General features: G+C 33.9%; 2 protein-coding genes across 3 annotated transcripts in view; both read left to right on the top strand.

Moving 5' to 3' along the window:
* LOC115880224 (kelch-like protein 10) overlaps window positions 1-21402 on the top strand; it is a 38840-nt gene that overhangs the window by 4876 nt on the left and 12562 nt on the right. Inside the window, exons 2-7 of one of the 2 annotated variants that reach the window (XM_030897379.1) lie at window positions 2407-2838; window positions 2897-3094; window positions 13290-13516; window positions 15099-15350; window positions 16960-17140; window positions 17236-17366. In XM_030897379.1, coding sequence (XP_030753239.1) covers window positions 2407-2838; window positions 2897-3094; window positions 13290-13516; window positions 15099-15350; window positions 16960-17140; window positions 17236-17366 — 1421 coding nt within the window. Of the gene's footprint in view, window positions 1-2406; window positions 2839-2896; window positions 3095-13229; window positions 13517-15098; window positions 15351-16959; window positions 17141-17235; window positions 17367-21402 lie in introns of both variants that reach the window. The other variant, XM_030897378.1, reaches the window with a different exon arrangement.
* LOC115880223 lies at window positions 4599-7637 on the top strand. Its single transcript, XM_030897377.1, has 2 exons — window positions 4599-4876; window positions 5131-7637. The coding sequence occupies exons 1-2, from the start codon at window positions 4858-4860 to the stop codon at window positions 7236-7238; spliced, it is 2127 nt and encodes a 708-aa protein (XP_030753237.1). The 5' UTR covers window positions 4599-4857; the 3' UTR covers window positions 7239-7637.

Here is a 21402-nt window from a genome sequence, read left to right as displayed (position 1 = left end):
AAATATCACAACATTAACATGCAATTTTTATTGGGGACACCCAGTAGAACTCAATTTATTTTAAAAAAATGTTCCAAATTAGCCTACATTTACTTACAAAATGTCATTTCAATACAAACTGTTCTCCTTGGAGCATCCGCGTCATATAAGAGACGCCATCCTATATAACCAAAAAATTTATAATTATACAATATGATCGACAAAAAACGGCGTCAGCGATGCCTACGAAATGAAAATCGCTGTCATTTTATCTGTAAAATTATATGGAGGATATCATGCTCGTCATTTCTAAGCCAACTGGACGCCGTTCTTTCCATGCTGTATTTTTAATAAAAAAAAATTAAACAAATTATATTGCCATTTCTCATTATAACTATTTAGATTATAATGATCAAAAACGTTAAACCAATACGCGTCCATTATAAATATTTTTGATCACAACATATTTTTTTAAATAAAATTGTCTTACCTGCTAAACGGTAAAGGTTGCATCAGTAAAATACCACCCACAACTCGAGGATGGTGTGCCGCTAAATTTACTACTGCTCGTAACGCAGATGTCTTAGTTCTTAGCCTGTAAGTTGAGAGAGCCTGTTTACATTCAAAACAACAATTCTTTGCTATTTTCAGAAAAATATTACATAATATTATAAAAATTAGCTGTTTAGTAGTTTTTTAGTAGTTTGGAATACTCTCAATCTACATATACAGAGAAGACCAGGCTACTAGTAACATAGCAAGTTGCCGGATGAATTTACGTTTACCCGATTTGCGTTCGTACTAGAGATTCACAGCCGGCTAGTCGGCTGGTCAGGCAGTACGCAGCTGCAGTTGTGATTGGACGGGTCGGTCGTGACAGACTAGGAATACGACGCGAGGAGTGCCGAGTATTTATTATTTTCATTTTAAGTGGTTACCTTCACTTAAGGTAACATTTAAAATAAAAATACTTAAATATTTATTATTTGAGTGTGTTTACAAGCCAAAAATAAATAAATTCTCTAAACCCGAAAAAAACTAAAATATTACTCTAAATAAAAAAAGTTATAACAAATGTTCAAAAAGACCACCTTCTTGTGCTAGACAGAAGCCTAGGCGGTCGTAAAATCCCCGTCTGACATTGTCTAACATATTAGGGCTAATAGTTTGGAAAGCCTCTCATATTTTTACTTGAAACTCATCCAGATTATTAGCCCTATTATGACCATACACTTTAGATTTTACATAACCCTACAAAAAGAAATCATTGGGAGAAAGATCTAGTGATCTAGCGGGCCACAAAATAGTTCCATGCTCACTAATTAAACGGTTGGGAAAAGTATTGTTCAAATATTCTTGAACAATACGGGTATTGTGGGCAGGGCAGCCATCTTGTTGAAACCAGACATTGTGGAATCTTTCTCCCAATAACTCACGAATTCTAGCGACAATCTGTTGCTGTAACAAGTCCAAATACTTTGCAACAGTTAAATTACCCTTTATAAAAAATGGACCAATCATATGCTCCCCTACAAAACCACCCCAAACACTTGCTTTAACTTCTGTTCTTCATTAATCAACACATCAGGCATTTTGTGTTTTTGTGCGGACACGCACCCATGTGTTTCAAAATTATTAATAACTCTTGATATAGTAGGTAAAGATGGCATTGGCCTGTTTACAAAAGTTTGTGGAAAAATTGTTTGTATATCCCGATAAGACCTATTTTGGAAATACCATTTTACAATTTACAATTTGAATTTTCTCACGAACTTCGTAAACATCCATTATTTTACTTAAAAAATAAATTTTACACGAGAGCTGTAGCGAGAATCTATGTATTCGTTTTGGCTATTAAAACACGAATAAATAAAAATTCTGTAACATTTTTATCACATATCTACCTATTTTTATTTTATCGCATTTTTTCGCCTGCTTTTTATCCGGCGGACGGGTATACGCTAATTCGTCCGGTTCTGCCTATGTTACTACTACGGTGGTCCGGTCTGTATATGACACTCACTACACAACTGTATATTTTTTAAATCAATTTGTTATTATCAGAAATATATCACGTAATATTTTGGAAATTAGCACGGTTAATAAAAATATACAGGGTGTCTCATTTAAACAAACGTAATTTTGAGTAATTTGAAATTATTACAAATTACAATTCATATCACAAATTGGATTACGCCACTGTATTATGTGTAAGAAAACTATTAAAAAAACTGTTAGTAGCTTTATATAAGTTGAACGATAATAGAAATACGAGTATCAAAATTCAATTAGTTTCATTTACGATCAGGCAGATGAAGCAACCAAATCAAATAAATGTTTATACACATGAAATTGTTCTATGATTATACAATATTTTACTAATAATATTCTCTTTAACTTAATCATACATTTTGTTATATGCTTTAGGGCTCTGTTCACCACAATTTTACACACAAAAGAAAAGAACAGAATCCAACTGCCCGGTATAACCAAGGAAATGCTACAAACCCTACTCGTATACGCCTATCTGAGAAAACTAGACTTAAACGATGAAAACGTTTATTCCGTGTTGATAGCTGCAGATTACCTGAGCATTTTGGGAGCTTTAGATCTGTGCTGTAAATATCTAGAATCCACGTTGAAACCGACGAATTGTATCAGTATATTGGCCTTTGCTAGAAGTCACTTCTGTCAAAATTTGGCAGAAAGTTGCTGGAAGTATATTGTAAGAAACTTTCCACTTATAGCAGTGCAAAGTAGGGAAATCCTGAATTTGTCTTTGAAAGAACTAGAAGAAATAATTAATTCGGATGATTTAAATGTAAAAAGTGAAGAAGTAGTTTGGGAAGTGATATTAAAGTAAGAATAACCCTGTTTCAAATAAAAAGAAGTTTTGTTCAAAATTGATTATTTTTAGATGGATAGATTACTCTACCGAAGAAAGAAAAGGTCACATTGTGGAGTTAATGAAGTGTATACGTTTGGGTTTGTTGGATACACAGTTTTTCTTGGAAAGAGTGAAAGATCATCCTTATGTAGCTAGTTGTGAAGCGAGCAGACCTATGATTATAGAAACGTTAAAGTTTCTCTATGATTTAGAGATGATCACGCATAGGTATCTCATATTATTTTTTATTATATTGTACTAATTTTAACTTGAATTTTCTTAAAAAAATCTATTCTTTTTATGACGTTTAAAACGACTCGTTTTTTCATTTATTTATATTGTTTCGCCCCTAAACAATTTTAAGGCAATAATTGAGCATGTTAATGCAGAAGTGTCAACAAATTAAGGACTTTGTTGCTTTTATAAAAAGTAGCAAAAAGGGCATAAAAATTAAGGTTAAAAAACATGTTTTTTTATCTTTAAACAAAACACCTGGTTTTACTGGTTTAAAATTTTATTTTGTTAAGTCGAGTCAGGATTATGTTAAAATATTGTTTAAAACATTTATTTTAAACTTAGTTTTAAACTAACTATTACCGTATGATCGAAAAAAAAATGGTATCCAGTTGGCTGGGAAATGACGATCGATGACATTTCCCATACAAATTTACGTATAAAATGACAGCGATCTTCACTTCATAGCCACCGTTTTTTTCCATCATACGGTATACCTAAACAGCATTGAAAACTAAGGAATATGATGAGGCGACAAAACGTTTTATTTTAGTAATTTTTTTCTAGACAATATTAGATAGTTTATAATTCCTTTTCTATTAGAGTTTTTTGTTACTTACAACACTGAAGAGTACTTGACACGCATCAGAAGATAGTTACGCAGAGCGTTTTCTTTCATGAACTTTTCTGTGACCGAAAAGCCCGAAACGTAATGTTATTTCCCTTCCGCACTCCGGACATTCAAAAATCTCATTACTTTGGTGCTTCTTTACTTTTTGGTTTGTCGTTGTTAACTGAATTTACAATTGAATTGGATAAATAAATGAGAAAAATACAGTAGAACTGAAACTAATAAATTTTTAAAATATCTTTTAAAATACGTATAATATACATAAACAATAGACGCTTTCGCTTGGCACTTGTAACTTTTGTTAGGATATGCAGCATAGTATTTATTACGTTTCTAACTTAATAACAAGACCATACCAACATAATACTGAAAAATTTAGCACTTACCCCTTTTGGTATTTCCACTCTTCAATTCTTCTCCATTGCGTTCTGCTGCTTATGAAAAATATCCTTGTACCTTTTGAGTTATTCACCCGGTTTCCTTTTACCCTGTACAAGCTCATCGTAAAGAAGAGATTTCGGTAGACAATTTTCTTGCATCCTGCATACGTGATCAGCCCACCTTAAGCGGGATTTAGTCAGGGGCGGCTTGTCCTATGAGGCAGATGAGGCAGTGCCTCACCAATACATTTGAAAAATTACACGTATTAATCGATACATCTTTAATCACAATTTTATATTTTTCCCTGTTTGCATCAATAATAATTGTATTTTTTAACCGTCATTCTATAATAAATTACGTCGATGGCATTCCTTTAAACGCGCTTACTATCCCATATGCGACAAAGAAGTATATGTGCAGAGGTTTGCCTCTCACCTTTCCTTGTCTAGCGTATTGTGGTATATCGCACCGACGCACATACGGCAAAATAGGTACTTTACAGCGACAAAACCATATTTTTTTATTCAAACTAAGCACAAAAAAACACAGCTAGTAGAATTCTATAAGTAACTCCCCATTTAAATCCGTTTATATTTTTTTCGAATGATAATTTATAAAAGCGCAGGCGGCTTTGCAAGCAGACATGCCTCGCGCGACTATCACGCTAACCTGGTTACGTCAGAATATGTCACAGTTACAGTTAGTATTTGTATCGATTTCAAAGTATTTTAAGTAGTTTTTCTAGATGGATCCTATAGCTACAGGTATGTACTACTAAGTTATTTTATGTAATCAATTATTTTTTGATTGGTAGACTAGGTTTCAAAGCAAATTTCAAATGAATTTATTTTCTGAAAATTTTTGGAAAACGTCATTTTAAGTTAGAATTACAACAAAGTTCCGCTTAGTACCACATTTTTTTGTAGTTTATGTTGTTGCTCTGTCTTTGTATAATAAATAAACTAAAATCTAGCTATCCCAAATCATCCTTTTTTAACATATCTGCATTTGTTTGCAGGTAGTGGGAGTGCGCCTAATTTTAAGAAAATTGGTGTCAGCAGGAATGAACTTTTTGCAATCTTAAAGAGTGTTAATTTTTATAAACAATCATCATCGCAGTGCAATGAACATTTAGTTAGTTATATTAAGGACAAACTGAGTATAGATAAACTTTCCAAAATATCAGAAAATCGGTTAAAAGAAGTGGTAAAAGTGTTTGTGTCTAAACTTTTAACAAAATGGAAACAAAGCCATCACATTGAAGCAAGGTTTATGAAAAAAAATACTTATTGGATAGCAGGAGCGGTAAACTTCCCAAATTTACAATATACTGTCTCTACGCCAACGACATCGACACAGGGACGACCGAAAAAGTTATTCAGTCAAAAATGCAAGAGATCGCAGCAGAGGGAAATCAGGCCTATTGTTTCGGAATTGTGTTCTGAAAAACTTGCGTATGCAGTTGAATCCAGTTTAGTTAAAAGTGGTAAAAGAACTGCTGCAAAAGTAGTAAATCTTGCTTTATCATCAACACCAAAAAGATTAAAAAAAATGAAACAAGTCCATGATTCATCTTCAACCTTTACTATGGACCTATATACCCCGGAAGAAGCACTCGGACTTATAGTAGACTTAGGATTAACTAAAGACGACTACATAACACTTCAAAGAGGGGCAAAAAGAAAGGGTGCTAATATATATCCTTCATACCCTGCTATTGCTGAAGTAAAAAAAAAATGTTACCCACCAGGTATGTTTATCACAGAGACAGAGGCGACAATTCCATTACAAAACCTGTTGGATTTAACTATTAGTCGGCTAGCACATATTCAATCAGAAGTATTGCTGCAGAATGTTCCAGATGAAGTCATAAACATAAATGTTTTTTATAAGTGGGGTCTTGATGGTAGCGGTGGCCACAGTATTTATAAGCAAAACTTTGCTAACCATTCAGAATATGGCGATGCCAACATTATATTGTGTACAATTGTACCTCTAGAAATATCGATTCAATCTAGATCTGGAAAACAAATTTTTTGGAAGAATCGGAGCCCATCTTCTACCAGATATTGCCGTGTCGTAAGCTTTAAACTAAAAAAAGAAACAAAAGAGACCATGAAAGAGGAGTACTTGGAGATTGAAAATCAAGCAAATAATTTACGGCCTACAAACATTTTCATAGGTAACAAAGAACTGGCATTTAAACATATTTTGGTCTGCACCATGATGGATGGAAAAACATGTAATGTGCTTACGGACACGGCCTCATCCCAAGCATGCAACGTATGCAAGGCCACACCCAAAGACATTAACAATATAGAAAAAATGGTAAATATAGCGTGTGACTCATCTACATATAAATTTGGAATATCTGTGTTGCATGCATACCTTAGATGCTACGAGTACCTACTTCATATTTCTTATAAAATGGACAACAAAGAATGGCAGGCAAGAAGCCAAGAGGCAAAAGAAAGTGTTAAGAATAGAAAGAAAGCAATTACTTCTCAATTTTACTCAGAAATGGGATTGGTTGTAGACCATCCAAAACAGGGAGGAGGCAACAGTAATGATGGGAATACGGCCCGCAAATTTTTTGATAATCCAGTGTTAGTGTCGGAAATAACAGGTGTCGATAAAGATTTAATTTCCAGATTTGCAAACATTCTGAGTGCGATTTCAAGTGGGCACTATATTAATGAAAACAAATTTAAGATTTATTGTCTTGAAACCGCTCAAATGTGTATACAGCTTTATGGATGGTACAAAATGAGTGCTACAGTACATAAGCTGTTGCTCCATGGAAGTGATATTATTCGGTCTTTTCCTCTGCCTATTGGGCAATTATCCGAAGATGTTTTAGAGGCCAGTCATAAGAGTTACAAAAACTTAAGGTTATTTCATGCTAGAAAAACATCGAGAATTAACACCAATACGGACATCATAAACTGGCTACTTGTTTCATCCGATCCGGTAATTACTTCTTGTCGCAAAGATGTACAAAAAAAGAGGAAACCGTTTTCGGCGGTAGTCATCGGAATGTTAAAAGAACCCGAATTTTTAGGACAAATGTATGTGGAACAAGCTGACGACTCTGACTCTGACATCCAAGAGGAAGAAAACACATAATGCGAATAAATAAGGGATAAAAATTTATTTTACCCTTTTTCATTGTTTTCCTTCTTTGTAACAATTCCAATACACTGGCAAAAAATAATTTTAGGATTAAGTAAGACAATACGAATAAAAAAACTTTGAAAAATTTTACACTACTAAATTTTATTCTTAAATCTACTTTCAACCTGTCTTTTAAAATTCTTTTGACCAATTTACCAAGGTAGATATGCAAGTAAAAATTAAAGTTTCCATTCAGAATATTTCTTTTTTATAATAATAATTATATCTAGTTTATTACCGTAGGTATTGGTGGATTTGGAAATTTTGTTACACACTGTATATAAATTATAAGCCAAATTAGGTCTATATTAGAAATATATGGTTAGTTCTGTACTAAAATATGCTTTGCATGTAAATTCTAAGTTAAATACCAAATTAAATCCATGAAAATGTTTTTGTCGCTGTAAAGTACCTATTTTGCCGTATGTGCGACGGAGCGACAGCGTTCACTGGAATCTTTACTCTATAGAATGAAAAGAAAGAGCATAGGCAAAACCTTTAGTTGAAGAGAGATAAAATGTATGGAGTAGTAGCGCGTAAAAAGACCGTATTGAGGCGAGCCTCAAATGTAAATTTAAACCTTAAAAGCCGTTCGTTAAAAATATGTATCACTTCCCGATCAGCCCGAGAGATTTTAGGCGACAGGCTGAAAATGCAGAATTGCATTATTTGGGAATTTGGCTTAGTTTGAATCAATTCTGCCGGTTATTACATTGTTTTGTCTCTAATTGATTAATATCAATATCTACGTTTTTTAATGTGAATTGCATGTTTAATATATAAACTTTTCTTACTGATTATTGTACATTGTACATATCGTCCCATTGCTGCCAAAAGTCACTAACTTACTTTTTATTACTTCCGAGAAAAAGGCGTCTAAAGAGGAATTGCATTGCATAAAGATGTTATAGTTAGTAGCTATTCGGTATTAAAATAAAACATAAATAGCCAGAAATCGTAGTTAATGACTTTTGCAATCGATTCTCCACTTCAAAACATAGTGATTGAATTTGGTTGTTCGGAAAAATGTTAGTTAGTGACTTTTGGCAGCAATAGGACGATATTAAGTAAATACCTAAAAAGTGGACAGTGACTTATTGTTGATTGATATGATGATTTAGAGGGACCATGCATCATCAGAGGACTTCCCCAGGTAAAGTTTTTCGAATCATTTCTAGATAAATTGTGTATAGTCAAAAAGTTAAGCGACCTGTTAAAGATTTCATTTTGTTTTATTTTTATAGGATGGGTAGAAAAACAAAATTTTACCATACAGAGTAAAATATAAGATAAAATATCCTGAGGTCGCTTTGATAAAAATTTACTGTTGCAATAGCCCAATGTAATAGGTATAATACTGCGAATTATATTACATAAGGCTATTTCCGCAACTGCTAAAAATTTAGAAATATTTATATTATTAAATACAAAAATGTGCGCTTTTCAAGTCTGTAGGTATCTAAAATACTAAAAGTAATATACAGTGTGTATTGCATTTAAAAAAACGAGATATAGCATTATAATATTGCAATGTTGGCCACGCCATAAAAAAATCCCTGTGAATGTGAATTTTTCTCGGATTTCTTCTTTTATCCTACATATCTCGCTATATACATACTTAAGCAATAATATATCAAGTTAAATTCATTCCAGGTTTTTACCACTTTTTAAAAAATGAAATTTTTCAAATATGAATTATCATGGAAATCCCACATATATAGTGCTTCAAATAAATCAATAGTGTGATGTATGCTGAATTTTATGCTGAACCCAATTCTGTACAGAAAAATGGTAATGCGATTGCAATTTTAAAGAAAATATTTTTTAGGATATGTACTTTTTTTATATAGAACTTCCTCGTACTAATGGCCACCCTTATATACATACTAATAAAAATTCTCTTCTAATGTGCCTCACCATCTTCCAGTGCTACGAGCCGCCCCTGGATTTAGTAATCATGACTTCAACGCTCTGGCAGCTAGCTTTTTCAAGGACCGATACGTTTGAGACATGGTGTAGTTGTCCAAGATGTCCCTGTTGCAACTTGTTTAATGCGTTCATGTGCCGGTGGTACGGCACCCAGGTTTTGATTTTAGTAATGATGTAATGGCGGGGGTGTGTATTATCCCCCCTCCTTTTCAACATCTACTCCGAGGCGGTATTCCGTGAGGCACTAGAGAGCGTTGAGGATGGTATCAAAATCAATGGTACCCTGATAAACAATATTCGCTTCGCAGATGATACGGTCGTACTGGCGGACAACATTCTACACATTCAGAACATGATGGACTGCATCGTTGAACATAGCATGCAGTACGGATTATACATCAATGTTAACAAAACTAAACTTGTTGTATTTTCCAAAACACCGGGAAAGATTGTCCTCAGAATTAACAACAAGGTGGTAGAACAAATATCGTCCATAAAGTATCTAGGAGCCCTAGTTAACGACGCTTGCGACCCCAAAACTGGAATTTTAGCGAAGATCGAACAGGTCAGACGTACTTTTGCTTCCATGAAAACCCTCTTCTCCAGCCGAGATTTAAGCCTCGAACTGCGCATACGTATGCTGCGTTGTTACACCTTTCCAGTATTTCTCTACGGCTCTGAGAGTTGGATACTCAATCAGACATTGGAAAACCGCATTAACGTATTTGAGATGTACAGGGTGGGTCAAATTCGACGCTTTAAAATGGAAACACCCTTTTCTATAGGAGATAGACAAAAACTAATATCGGTGTCTGGAGCTCAATTTTTGTAAAAAACATGATGGTGAAAACCGCACATCGATATCTGTTACCGTTTATGAGTTACGGGGTGATTTTCAAAAATGTGCATTTTTAAGAGATTGCTGTAACTTTTTTGCTATGGAAAATTTTGTATTTCTATGAAAACATTTCCAAAGCACCTTTTTACGTAGAATTTAATTGTTTAAGTATAATTTTTTTAAAATTAATAATTTAAGAGTTGTCAACAGAAAAATGGTTTTTTTATTTGGGACACCCTCTATATTTTTAATTAACTGAAAAAAAAAATAAAATTAACTTTCCAAAAATATAGCACACTTGATAGTTTGTTATAATTCCCTTCGAAATACAGAATTTTTAAAAGTTCCCCACTTTTAACTAGTAGGCTTTGGACCCCTTATTGATGATATGCCCTTAATGGAACTCGAAAACATATTTTTCCAGCAAGACGACGCACCGCCTCTGAACGCTGAAGTTATCAGAAAATTTTTGCAGCCAATTTCAAGAATAATTGAACAGCTAACTAGGATCCCAGCCGTTGGCCGTCGAGGCCGCCTGACTTAGTGCCCATGGATCTAATCCTGTGGATATATTTGCGGAAGAATAAAGGTTCCTTATTCTTCCGCATAATCTAGACAAGAATTAGAAATACTTAGCAGTTATGAGAAGGTATCTTTCACTCCCACTGAGTTAATGATTCCGAGAGAAAGGTTTAAAAACTGCCCCGTTTGTCCATAACAGAAGACGGTTGATATGTCGAACACCTGTAGCAAAATCTCATGTCTTGGTTTGCTATTTATTTTTATTGTTATTAGATATAGTTTAAATGTGTTGATGTTGGTTAAATATTTTTTAAATTGTTATAAAATTCTGCATCTCTCATAGCAAATATTATTTTCGTTTTAATTGATGCTCACAGATAAAATTTTTTTTGCATTACAGCCGGTGCCGTTCAAAACCTACTTATTTAAAGCGGACGAATTTTTATATACTCTATATTTCGAAGAGGAATCGAGCAAAATATCAAGTGTGTTATATTTTTGGAAAGGTAATTTTAAATTATTTTCAATAAATTTAAAATATACAGGGTGTTAAATATAAAAAATCTAATTTTCTGTTGATAATTCTTAAATTATTAATTTAAAAAAAATATACTTAAACCATTAAATTCTACGTAAAAAGGTGCTTTGGAAATGTTTTCATAAAAATACAAAAGTTAAAAATACATATTTTTGAAAAACACCCCGTTACTCCGAAACGGTAACAGATATCGATATGGGGTTTTCATCATCATGTTTTTGACAAAAATTGAGCTCCAGACACCGATATTAGTGTTTGTCTATCTCCTATAGAAAAGGGTGTTTCCATTTAAAAGCGTTGAATTTGACCCACCCTGTACTTGTATCGTCGTATGCTGCGTATATCCTGGATGGATAGAGTGACAAATGAGGAGGTACTCAGGCGGATGGGCAAAGATAAAGAGCTCCTATCAACAGTCACATCATGAGGGGTGATCGATACGAGGTGCTCAGATTGGTCATCGAGGGCAAAATTGAGGGCAGGAGATCAGTGGAAAGAAGGCAAAACTCCTGGCTTAAGGATCTGCGTCGTTGGTTCGGAAGAACATCGATCGAAATTTTCAGAGGTGCGCTTTCACGTTTCACGCACCATTATAGCCAGTTGGATCGCCAACATCCGAAGGGAGACGGCGGCCTAAGAAGAAGAAGAATGTTGTAATAATGGCTAAATTGTAGTAATGGTGTTGCAATAATTTCAAAACCAATTACCAACACCATACAATTTGACTTGTAATATTTTGATTTGAAAATTATAATCCTTCACAGGATATAGATACTATATATTATGAAATTGATTAACAAAATGTAATTAGACTTACTCTCAAATTTTTGTATTAGCAGCCAATATGGTAGCAAATACGGATTTATTCATTTAATTTAAATGCATACATTTAAATACATTTAAAATCTGTACCATTAAATTTTAATTGCTTTTCATTTTTTTAGTCGATTTAATGCATATTTTAGTTAATGTCCGTAATAGGGAATTGCGTTTTAAAAATAAATATAAATTAATTATTTTAATTTTACAGTACACAGCTAATACATACAAATTAAAACAGAATTAAAAAATATAATACTATTATCTATATATGAGTTATAAGAATTGTCTATACCTATGTGGCGGATTAATCTCTCCAAAAAAATCCTCTGAAATTCAGCAGAGGATTAGCAGCGCCTCAAAAGCATTCTGGAAATTAAAAGACAGGGTTTTATACAATCATGACTTGAGTACAAAAACGAAACTTGCAGTGTACCGAGCAATTATAATCCCCACCATGTTATATGGGAGCTAAATCTGGGTGCCGTGCCCCGCCGCGCCGACACATGAACGCAACAAGTTGCAACATAGACACCTTAAGCAACTCTTATGAATCCGATCATGTCTCAAACGTATCGGTCCTTGAAAAAGCTAACCGCGAGAGTATTGAAATCATGGTTACAAAGTCCCGCTTAAGATGGGCTGGTCACGTGTGCAGAATGCAAGAAAACCGCATACCAAAATCTCTGCTTTACGGGGAGCTTGTAGACGGTAAGAGGAGGCCGGGTGGACAACTCAAAAGATACAAGGACATTTTCCACGAAAACTTAAAGGGGATTAACATGCAGAATGAGTGGGAAGAAGCAACTCACAATAGAACTTAATGGAGAAGAATTGTAAAATCAGTTAATAGCGACAACCAAATAGTATGTTAAAGAGGCAACAAAGCAATAAACTTTTTGAATGTCCGGAGTGCGGTGGCAGATAACATCACGTACCGGGCTTTTCAGTCACAGAAAAGTTCATGAAAGAAAACGCCTTGCCTGACCATCTTTTGATGCGTGTCAAATACTTGTCAGCTAGTAATGGCAGTAAGTATGTATGTAAAATCGCAATCACAGTTTCAATTGCAATTGGAGAATCGCAGTTTTGTTCATCTCTAATTTTAATAACGTATCGGTTGGGGGGGGGCGACCTTAAACCTCTAAATTAATGAATAATAACGAATCTGAAATGTGGAAATACTTTTTGGTCTGCATTCTAAAAGCTTGTTTGGATATTTATTTTCTGAAAAGAATTTAAACAAAGTATTTGTTTCGATAAATTGACCCCAGCCTGTCAATACGTGTCCTTTCAGTCGGGACTTTGCCGCCACCCTCTCCTCCGCCTCCCAATTCTTATTAATTTGGTCTACCAGGGACGGCGAGGTGGTGACGCCCGAAATCGCCCGGCCCAGAGTGCCCCACGAGATCCTGTTTGCCATCGGCGGTTGGAGCGGAGGCTCACCAACGAACTTCATCGAGACCTACGACACCAGGGCGGACAGGTGGGTCAAGGTGGAGGAAGTGGACGCTACCGGACCCAGAGCCTACCACGGTACAGCGGTGGTCGGGTTTAATATTTACGTCATCGGTGGATTCGATGGTAAGTCGTTTCTAGATTGAGATTATATTTTTTCTATTACTGTAAATTAATAAACACGCTCTAAACTATGCTGAGAATAATTGATTATTAAAATGATTGTTTAAAAAAAATTAAAACAAATGTTTTAATAACCCTTGTTGCTACCTTAACCCTTATGCAAGATTCTATCCGCGCTGGCATGCTTCTAATTAATTTATCAACTTTGTCTTGGGGTATGTTTTCCCATTCTGCTAATGCTGCATCAATAAGCTATGCAAGATTTCCTGGATTGTTTCGACGAGCTCTAACTCTTCTTTTGAGCTGGTCCCACAAGTTTTCGATAGGGTTTAGATCTGGTGAACATGCAGACCAGTCCAAAACTATGACATCTCCCATTTCAAGACATTCTGTAGTCACTCTGCTGCTATAGGGAGGTCCCATACTATGGAGAGTCTCCAACTATCGTGCATGAAGTTAAGATTATCTCCAATTGCAGCTCTCCAAAGACTAACGATTGGTTCTAGCACTAAATCAACATACCTCTCACCCGTGAGTTTGTTGAAGTGGTAATAATGGAATTTTTGCTTCCAGAATAATACCTCCACAGAACATTACTGTTCCTCCTTTATATCTTGGTACAGATTTGGCAACGTGGAGTCTCGCTCGTCTTCCTGGAGCTCTTAGAACCCGAGTTAAAAACAATTAAATTCTGGTCTCATCCGAAAAAAGAACATTTTGCCAATTTTCAGTTGTCCAGTGAAGACATCAATTGAAGTCCAGTTGAAGACATCAATTTAGCCGGTCAATTTTATTTTGCCGAGATAACTGTGGGATCCGTAACTCCCTTTTGCTGTACAACCCTCGAGTACGAAGCCTTTTTCTTATAGTTTCAACTGAAACGTACATACCTGTAGCTGCTAGAAGTTGTCTTTTTAGCTCTGGACGAGAAACATTCGAATTTCTTCTAGCAATTTGGCACACAAAACGGTCTTGTTGTTCAGTTGTGATTCTTTGACGACTTTGTCTGGGCCTGTTCTTCTGTGTTTCTAGTTCCAAGTACCTTGCATATGTTTTCGATACAATACCCTGGGTAACGCCTACTATCTCTGCTACGTCTCTTTGGGGCATTCCTTGTTCAATGAGAGCGATAATTCTTTCCCTCTGTACATCTGTTAATCCAACACAAGGCATTTTTTTACATTTTTTGGATCCAATGAAAATTACCGGACAATCGTGATTTCACTACTTAACACAAAATATAAAAGAAAATAAATGGCAGAAGTCGTTTATTCTTTATTATCTTGTTTATTTACAACAAAAAGCCTTATCTTAAAGTTGTATACCGATTTTTTTCCTTCCAAGAAATTTCCAGAAAAAAGAGTGATTCCATAAGTTTAGTTGTGTAATGTAACTGGTTGCTAGGATCACATTCAACACAGTACAAATACAAATCCGACTACAGTCAATTACACTGGAATACTACAGTTGGAATTAAAACCTTTGACTTTAAAACAGCATAATATAACACCAGTTTCACAAAAACAATTATATTTTAAATTATAATGGGATCTAAATATTTTCTTATTTTACTGTATTAAAATAGGTATGGATTACTTCAATTCTTGTCGATGTTTCAATGCAGTAACTAAGGCTTGGAAAGAAGTAGCTCCTATGCACTCAAAAAGATGTTATGTGAGTACGGCAGTTCTGGATGACCAAATTTATGCGATGGGAGGCTACGACGGACATCATAGACAAAACACCGCTGAGAAGTATGACCATAAAGCCAACCAGTGGACTCTTATCGCTCCCATGAACATGCAGAGGTCAGACGCTAGTGCTTGTACACTTAACGGTACGTTATTATTATTATTTTCTTATATGGACGTGTTTTACTCTTTATATTTATAAAACAATATTTATTTTCTCTAATTTATATATTTATATATTCTATTTTATGACATAAAAATGACATATATACAAAAGAAAGACAGCCGATTGGTTAGTCAGTGGCAAAGACAAAGATAATCAGATAGTCGAATGTCTCTCATGGGTCTTTAAAAAAATGAAACGAATTTACATATCCACGAAGTTTATAAGAGAAAATCGTAAACATTTTTTAGTTTAATTTGTTTTAAATACAGGATGTCAAAATAATAGTGAATCTAACATCAATTGGTGATTCTGCAGATAAAAATATAACAAAAAGTTTCCACTTCCCTAAGAACTTACAACCCTCGAAAAAGCATATAAAAATAATATATTTTGTTTATTTTTAAGAACACTGGTAAACCGTTTTTCTTGAAATTTGGTACTCTTACACATATTTTAATGTCAAAGCGAATAGCTATAGTGTAAAATTCCGTAACAGCTTTCAAAGGGTACTTTCCAACAGGGTAGAGAGTACTACTGGTGGTACTTCTTTTATCCTTATAGATACAGTAATTTCAATAAAGGACATGAAAAGCTAGGACTTTTCTACGTAAAAAGGTGCTCTTCGTTTAGTTCGAAACGATGAACGGTTTTCAAGATATTTACGTTTAAATGTTACAATGCATCGATTGGTATTAGCGAAATCATGAAATTAATTTATTTACAGTCTCTTTACATTTTATCATTTGTATTAGTTCTACAATTTATTTTCTTTTAGGAAACATGAAATCTTACACTTTTTATTATGAAAAAATAAATCTTAAATGTTTTTACAGTGGGCATTTTATAACTTTTTATACAGAATACCATTTGCGAGTTTTTTATAGAGCTGTAGAAGAAGAAATCCATAATATTGTCAAGGGTATGTAGCGCTAAACTGTATTACTGGTTGCATAACTGCAATACTGCTACATAACCGCAACGTGCATTGAGGGACCTGGCGAATTCGCCAGAAAGTAAAAGAAAATTACAGAATTCTTTAGAACGTTCCAGAAAGACTCGCCAGGGGGTATATAAAGGCCCGCGCTTTGGCAGTTGGCAGTTTGAAGTTTGATAATACTGCGTTTTAAATTGTGAATTAATTGGCGAAGGTGCCAGTACTGTTAGAGTAATAGTAGTTGCATAAATTGTGTTGTAAATAGTATAAGTTGTGTATACAGAGTGAGACAAATAAATTCGTTAAGTATTTTATCGTAAGTTTAAATTAGTGGACACACGGAATCCGTAACAATATGATATTTGTCATAAAATGACTTGAGTAATACTTATGTTTGTTTCTCAATATCCAGATTTTCTTTTTGGCTAGTTTATGGTAATTTTTAATTTTGTATAATTAAAAAAGTGCCTTGTAGGAACAGATCAAATTGGAGTCTTTGCTTTATTTTAGTGAGTTCTATAAAGAAAAATAAAATGGGAGACTTTTATCTGTCATGGGCTTAACCATGTTGAAAATGTATTTAGTATTTCCTAACTAGACTATGCAACAAGTAAAGTATAATTTTTTACACACTTAGTATGACTTTTTATTTCAGGAAAGATATACATTACTGGTGGATTTAATGGTCAGGAATGTATGCATTCCGCGGAGGTATACGATCCAGAACTGAATCAGTGGTCTCTAATAGCGCCGATGAGATCGCGCAGATCTGGAGTGTCCTGCATTGCCTACCACGAACAAGTCTACGTAATTGGAGGATTTAACGGAATCTCTAGGTAGTTAGTTAAAATATCTAGGGTACTCATTATTTGCCGTCTCAAGAAATAAACTAAAAATTAAAGTACATTAATATTAAAATGTTGCCCAACAGGATGTGTAGTGGAGAGAAGTATAATCCTCAAACCAACACATGGACTGCTATACCTGACATGTACAATCCCAGAAGTAATTTTGCCATAGAAGTCATTGATGACATGATATTTGCAATCGGCGGATTTAATGGTAAAAATACATTACAATTGGGGGTTGTTTCCAACACTTATTCATAACAATACAGCAAAACATTTCATTTTCAACCCTGAACGCGCGTTTCGCTAATCATGTTAGCATTATTAGAAGATTCAAACTTAGTTTTAGGTGCGCCTAAATTAAGCAAGCTACAACGTTGTCATTTTCACGTATATCTCCTGTGAAGCTTGACAAGAACATAGAAGAAAACAAACAAAAAGGTTTAAACTAAAGCAATCAAAACTTATTGCTCTGGTTTCAACATTTTTGATTAATTTCTTTCGTCGTTCTCTGTCTTGTGTGTTTTTTTAATACAACTGCCTCGACATGAGTGTTGTTATTATTCTCATTGCTGTCAACATACAATACACTCCATATATCAAATAAATTTTAGTCACGTGATTAAGCTTGGCCGACACAGCGTTGCCCACTTTTAGTACTTTTACATATTTTCTTTTAATCAAAGTATTTTAGGAAACAAAAATAAATTAATTATAAATATATAAACAGTTATTATGTAGATCAACAAAACTCACCTTATTAATTAAATCCTATATGGGTATTTCGCCACTGCAAGAAAATCTACAAAATAAAATAGTTATTTTTTTATAAACACTGCTGTGTTAATCCAGCGGAAACTACTTGTCAGCAGTTATTGTCAGCAACTATTCGAGAACTATCTTTTATTGACGAAATATTAAACAAAATACAAACCTCAAATCATAGACACAATGATAACAATACACAATATATAAAACTTACAATTTCATACATACGAGGCGTTTCGGAAAAAATAAGAAGGATAGGAAAACAATATAACATACGAACGACTTTTAAAACACAAAATATACTTAGATCCATTTTATCACACACTAAACCAATGAATACTGAACAACAAACAAAAAATGTAATATACAAAATACCATGTGAATGCGAAAAATGTTAAATTGGTGAAACATCTAGACCCTTCGAACTAAAGAACATAAAGATTATTTAAGAAAGGGAGATTTTCACAAATCTAAGATTTGTCAGCATTCGTGGGACACAGGGCACAGAACAGACAAAAATAAATTTAATCTACTACCTATGTTGCCATATCATCAACAAATTATGTTTTATGACAAAAAACTAAAAAAAATCCAACATTTTTTTCAAAAAATTCCCAATTTTCAAGACATTTTTTTTGAGAGAAAAACCTCATAATCGAAATATACTATATACCCTTAAAAATATTTGCACTTATTTAAGACTCACCCTGTATATGCATTATAAATAAAGACAAATCATTATCGTTCCCACTTATAAAGTGTAGAGTGTAGAGATACAATTCTTCTCAGCTCTTAAGTAGATATAAGTATATTTTTAAAGGGTTGGGGGAAGATGTAGTAGTAAAACCCGTCACGCCCACAAAAATTATCAACAACTTGTTATAGGATTCCAATATGGGATCTCGTACGTGTTGCAAGAGGGACAATTAATTATTTCGAAGATGGCATGCCCCGTCCTAAAAGATTATTCGAACATTAGGGCGTGGGTTTGAATTAATGTTTCAGTCCGACATGGACTTAACACAAAAAGGGATTAGCCCTCGCATAGAAATCTTATGCCACGTCTTAGAACTTTAACTAGATAACACGCATCCCTCTCTTGAACAATAATAAATAAAGTGGAATATTTGTTGTTGCAGAGTGTCGTTGTGGAAACATATGGAAATATGAAACATGTGTTTGTCACTGTGGACAAGTTTATGAATATTTTTGTCAAGTTTCCTATTTTGTCGTATAATAATTATTTATTGTGTCTTAAATAAGTGCAATTTTTTTTTAGGGCTGGTAGATATCGACAAAAAAACATATTACCTCTACGTCGTTTTTCAGATCAGTTCAAAATATCCCAGTTAAGCTTGATTTTAATGCGTCCGTTTTCCGATGATACTGTGATACGATATGAATTTTATTGGTTGAATTTAAAGACTTCGATTGGTTAGAAAATTACGCAGTTTTTAAATTTATTGCATTTTCATGGCTCCGTTCATCGGATATACGATTTGCTTGTGATTGATGTCAATTTATATTTTCATTTCCATAACGATTTCGCTGTTTTACTTACAGTCTAAGTTTTCTATAGTCAATGTTCTCGAGTGAGAATTTTAAGAAAGTTGGTTCTAGGAAAGGATATATCTTTTGCTATGCTCTCTAGAACAGAGTGCACAGCATCTGACTGCCGATAAACGTTGCGTTTACTGCTGGGCATCCCCATATCTGTATTCAACATCTGTTCACTACTGCGCATCACAAAGTCGTCCCATTTTATGAGAAAAATTGAGAAAAATTGATCCCAAGATAAAAGGCGAGTTATTTTTTGTGGACCTTACCGAAGAAGACGCTTCACCTAACAGTGACGATTTTATTTTTACAATTATGGAAAAAAAAAAGTTCAGCGCTGCAACAATGATATATTTCACTGATGACAATTTTTTCTTAGAGAAAGTGTTGCCTCAGCTTCAAAAAATGGCTAGTGAAAATAAGCTGGAAAAACTTGAAAATATAAATGATAAAATATTCAAATCATAAACGATAAGCGATTTTAAATTAGTAGGTCAAGATTTTTTAGAAAATACTAAAATATCTCTATACAGGGAACCCACAGTAATTACAGAGGAAGAAGAAAAATTGAAATTGATACAACAATTTCATGATAATCCACTGACAGGAGGACATTGTGGACAAAAGAGACTTTTGAGGAAGTTAAGATCAAAATGCCGTTGGGAAAATATGTCTCGTGATGTTGCTACCTACGTAAAAAATTGCAAGAAATGCCAACTAAACAAAAGCAAAATTAAAAACATTGAACCCATGATAATTACGCCAACTCCACAACAACCGTTTGATATTGTTTCCATAGACACTATTGGCCCATTTACGAAAAGCGAAAACAATTATGCTTACGCTGTAACTATACAGCGCGAATTAACCAAATATGTGGTCATTGCACCTGTTCCAAATAAAGAAGCTCTTACGGTGGCAAAAGTAATAGTATAAAATTTTATTTTAGTATTTGGCCCCATGAAGGAAATTAGAACAGATATGGGTACCGAATATCGAAATGAAGTTTTATAGAAGTTGTCGAACATTTTAAACATTAGTCACAAGTTTTCAACCGCGTACCATCATGAGAGCATTGGTGGATGTGAGAGGAATCCCAGAGTGCTAAACGAATACTTAACATCTTATATTAATGAAACGCATACCGACTGGGATAAATGGATTAATTTTTACGCTTTTTGTTACAATACAACTCCCGGAGTTTATCACGAATACACTCCATTTGAACTTAAACAAAATAGACCCCTGGTAAAACATTGATGCATATTATCAAGAAGTTTGGTACAGAATGCAAATTTCTCATCAAAGAGCTAGAGATTTTTTAGTAAAAGTAAAACCGCAAAATTAGGTATGACGTAATATCTCAAAATCTCAGTTTACAAAAAGGCGACTTGGTTATGCTAAAGTACGTAAACAGAACGAAATTTGATCCTTGGTTTAAAGGTCCTTTCACCGTAGTTAGTATAAATGGTGTTAATTGTACAGTGAAAAGTGAAAATGGTAAAGAGCTCACGGTGCACAAAGGCAGAGTTCAAAAATTTAACATTGCGCAATGACATTAATATTAGTGATAAAGGCAGTGCCAATGATAATTGTATTAATACAGTATAACAGTCTATAAATTCTTAATTTACCAAATTGCATAGATAATCATTATTTTAGCATTAAGTATTTAACGAATCCAGTATATTAATTTATATTTTACATTATACTTAATTATTACGATAACACTTATTGAAATTTATTTTAGGGTTAATAATAATTTCTATTTAGAGTACTTAAAGGATAATGAGTTTCATTGGTTGAATTACATTTTCTAGAAACTGGCCAGTCTCAATTTGCTTGAATGAAATTCATTGCCCTGAATTTCATTCATTTGAAAAGGGGAAGATGTGGTGCAACCAAATCAAATGCTTATTCAGTAA

The sequence above is a fragment of the Sitophilus oryzae genome, unplaced genomic scaffold (assembly GCF_002938485.1).
Source record: "Sitophilus oryzae breed Bouriz unplaced genomic scaffold, Soryzae_2.0 scaffold_1620_pilon_pilon, whole genome shotgun sequence".
Classification (NCBI taxonomy): Eukaryota; Metazoa; Arthropoda; class Insecta; order Coleoptera; family Curculionidae; genus Sitophilus; species Sitophilus oryzae.
This window is presented reverse-complemented; position numbering and strand designations above follow the sequence as displayed.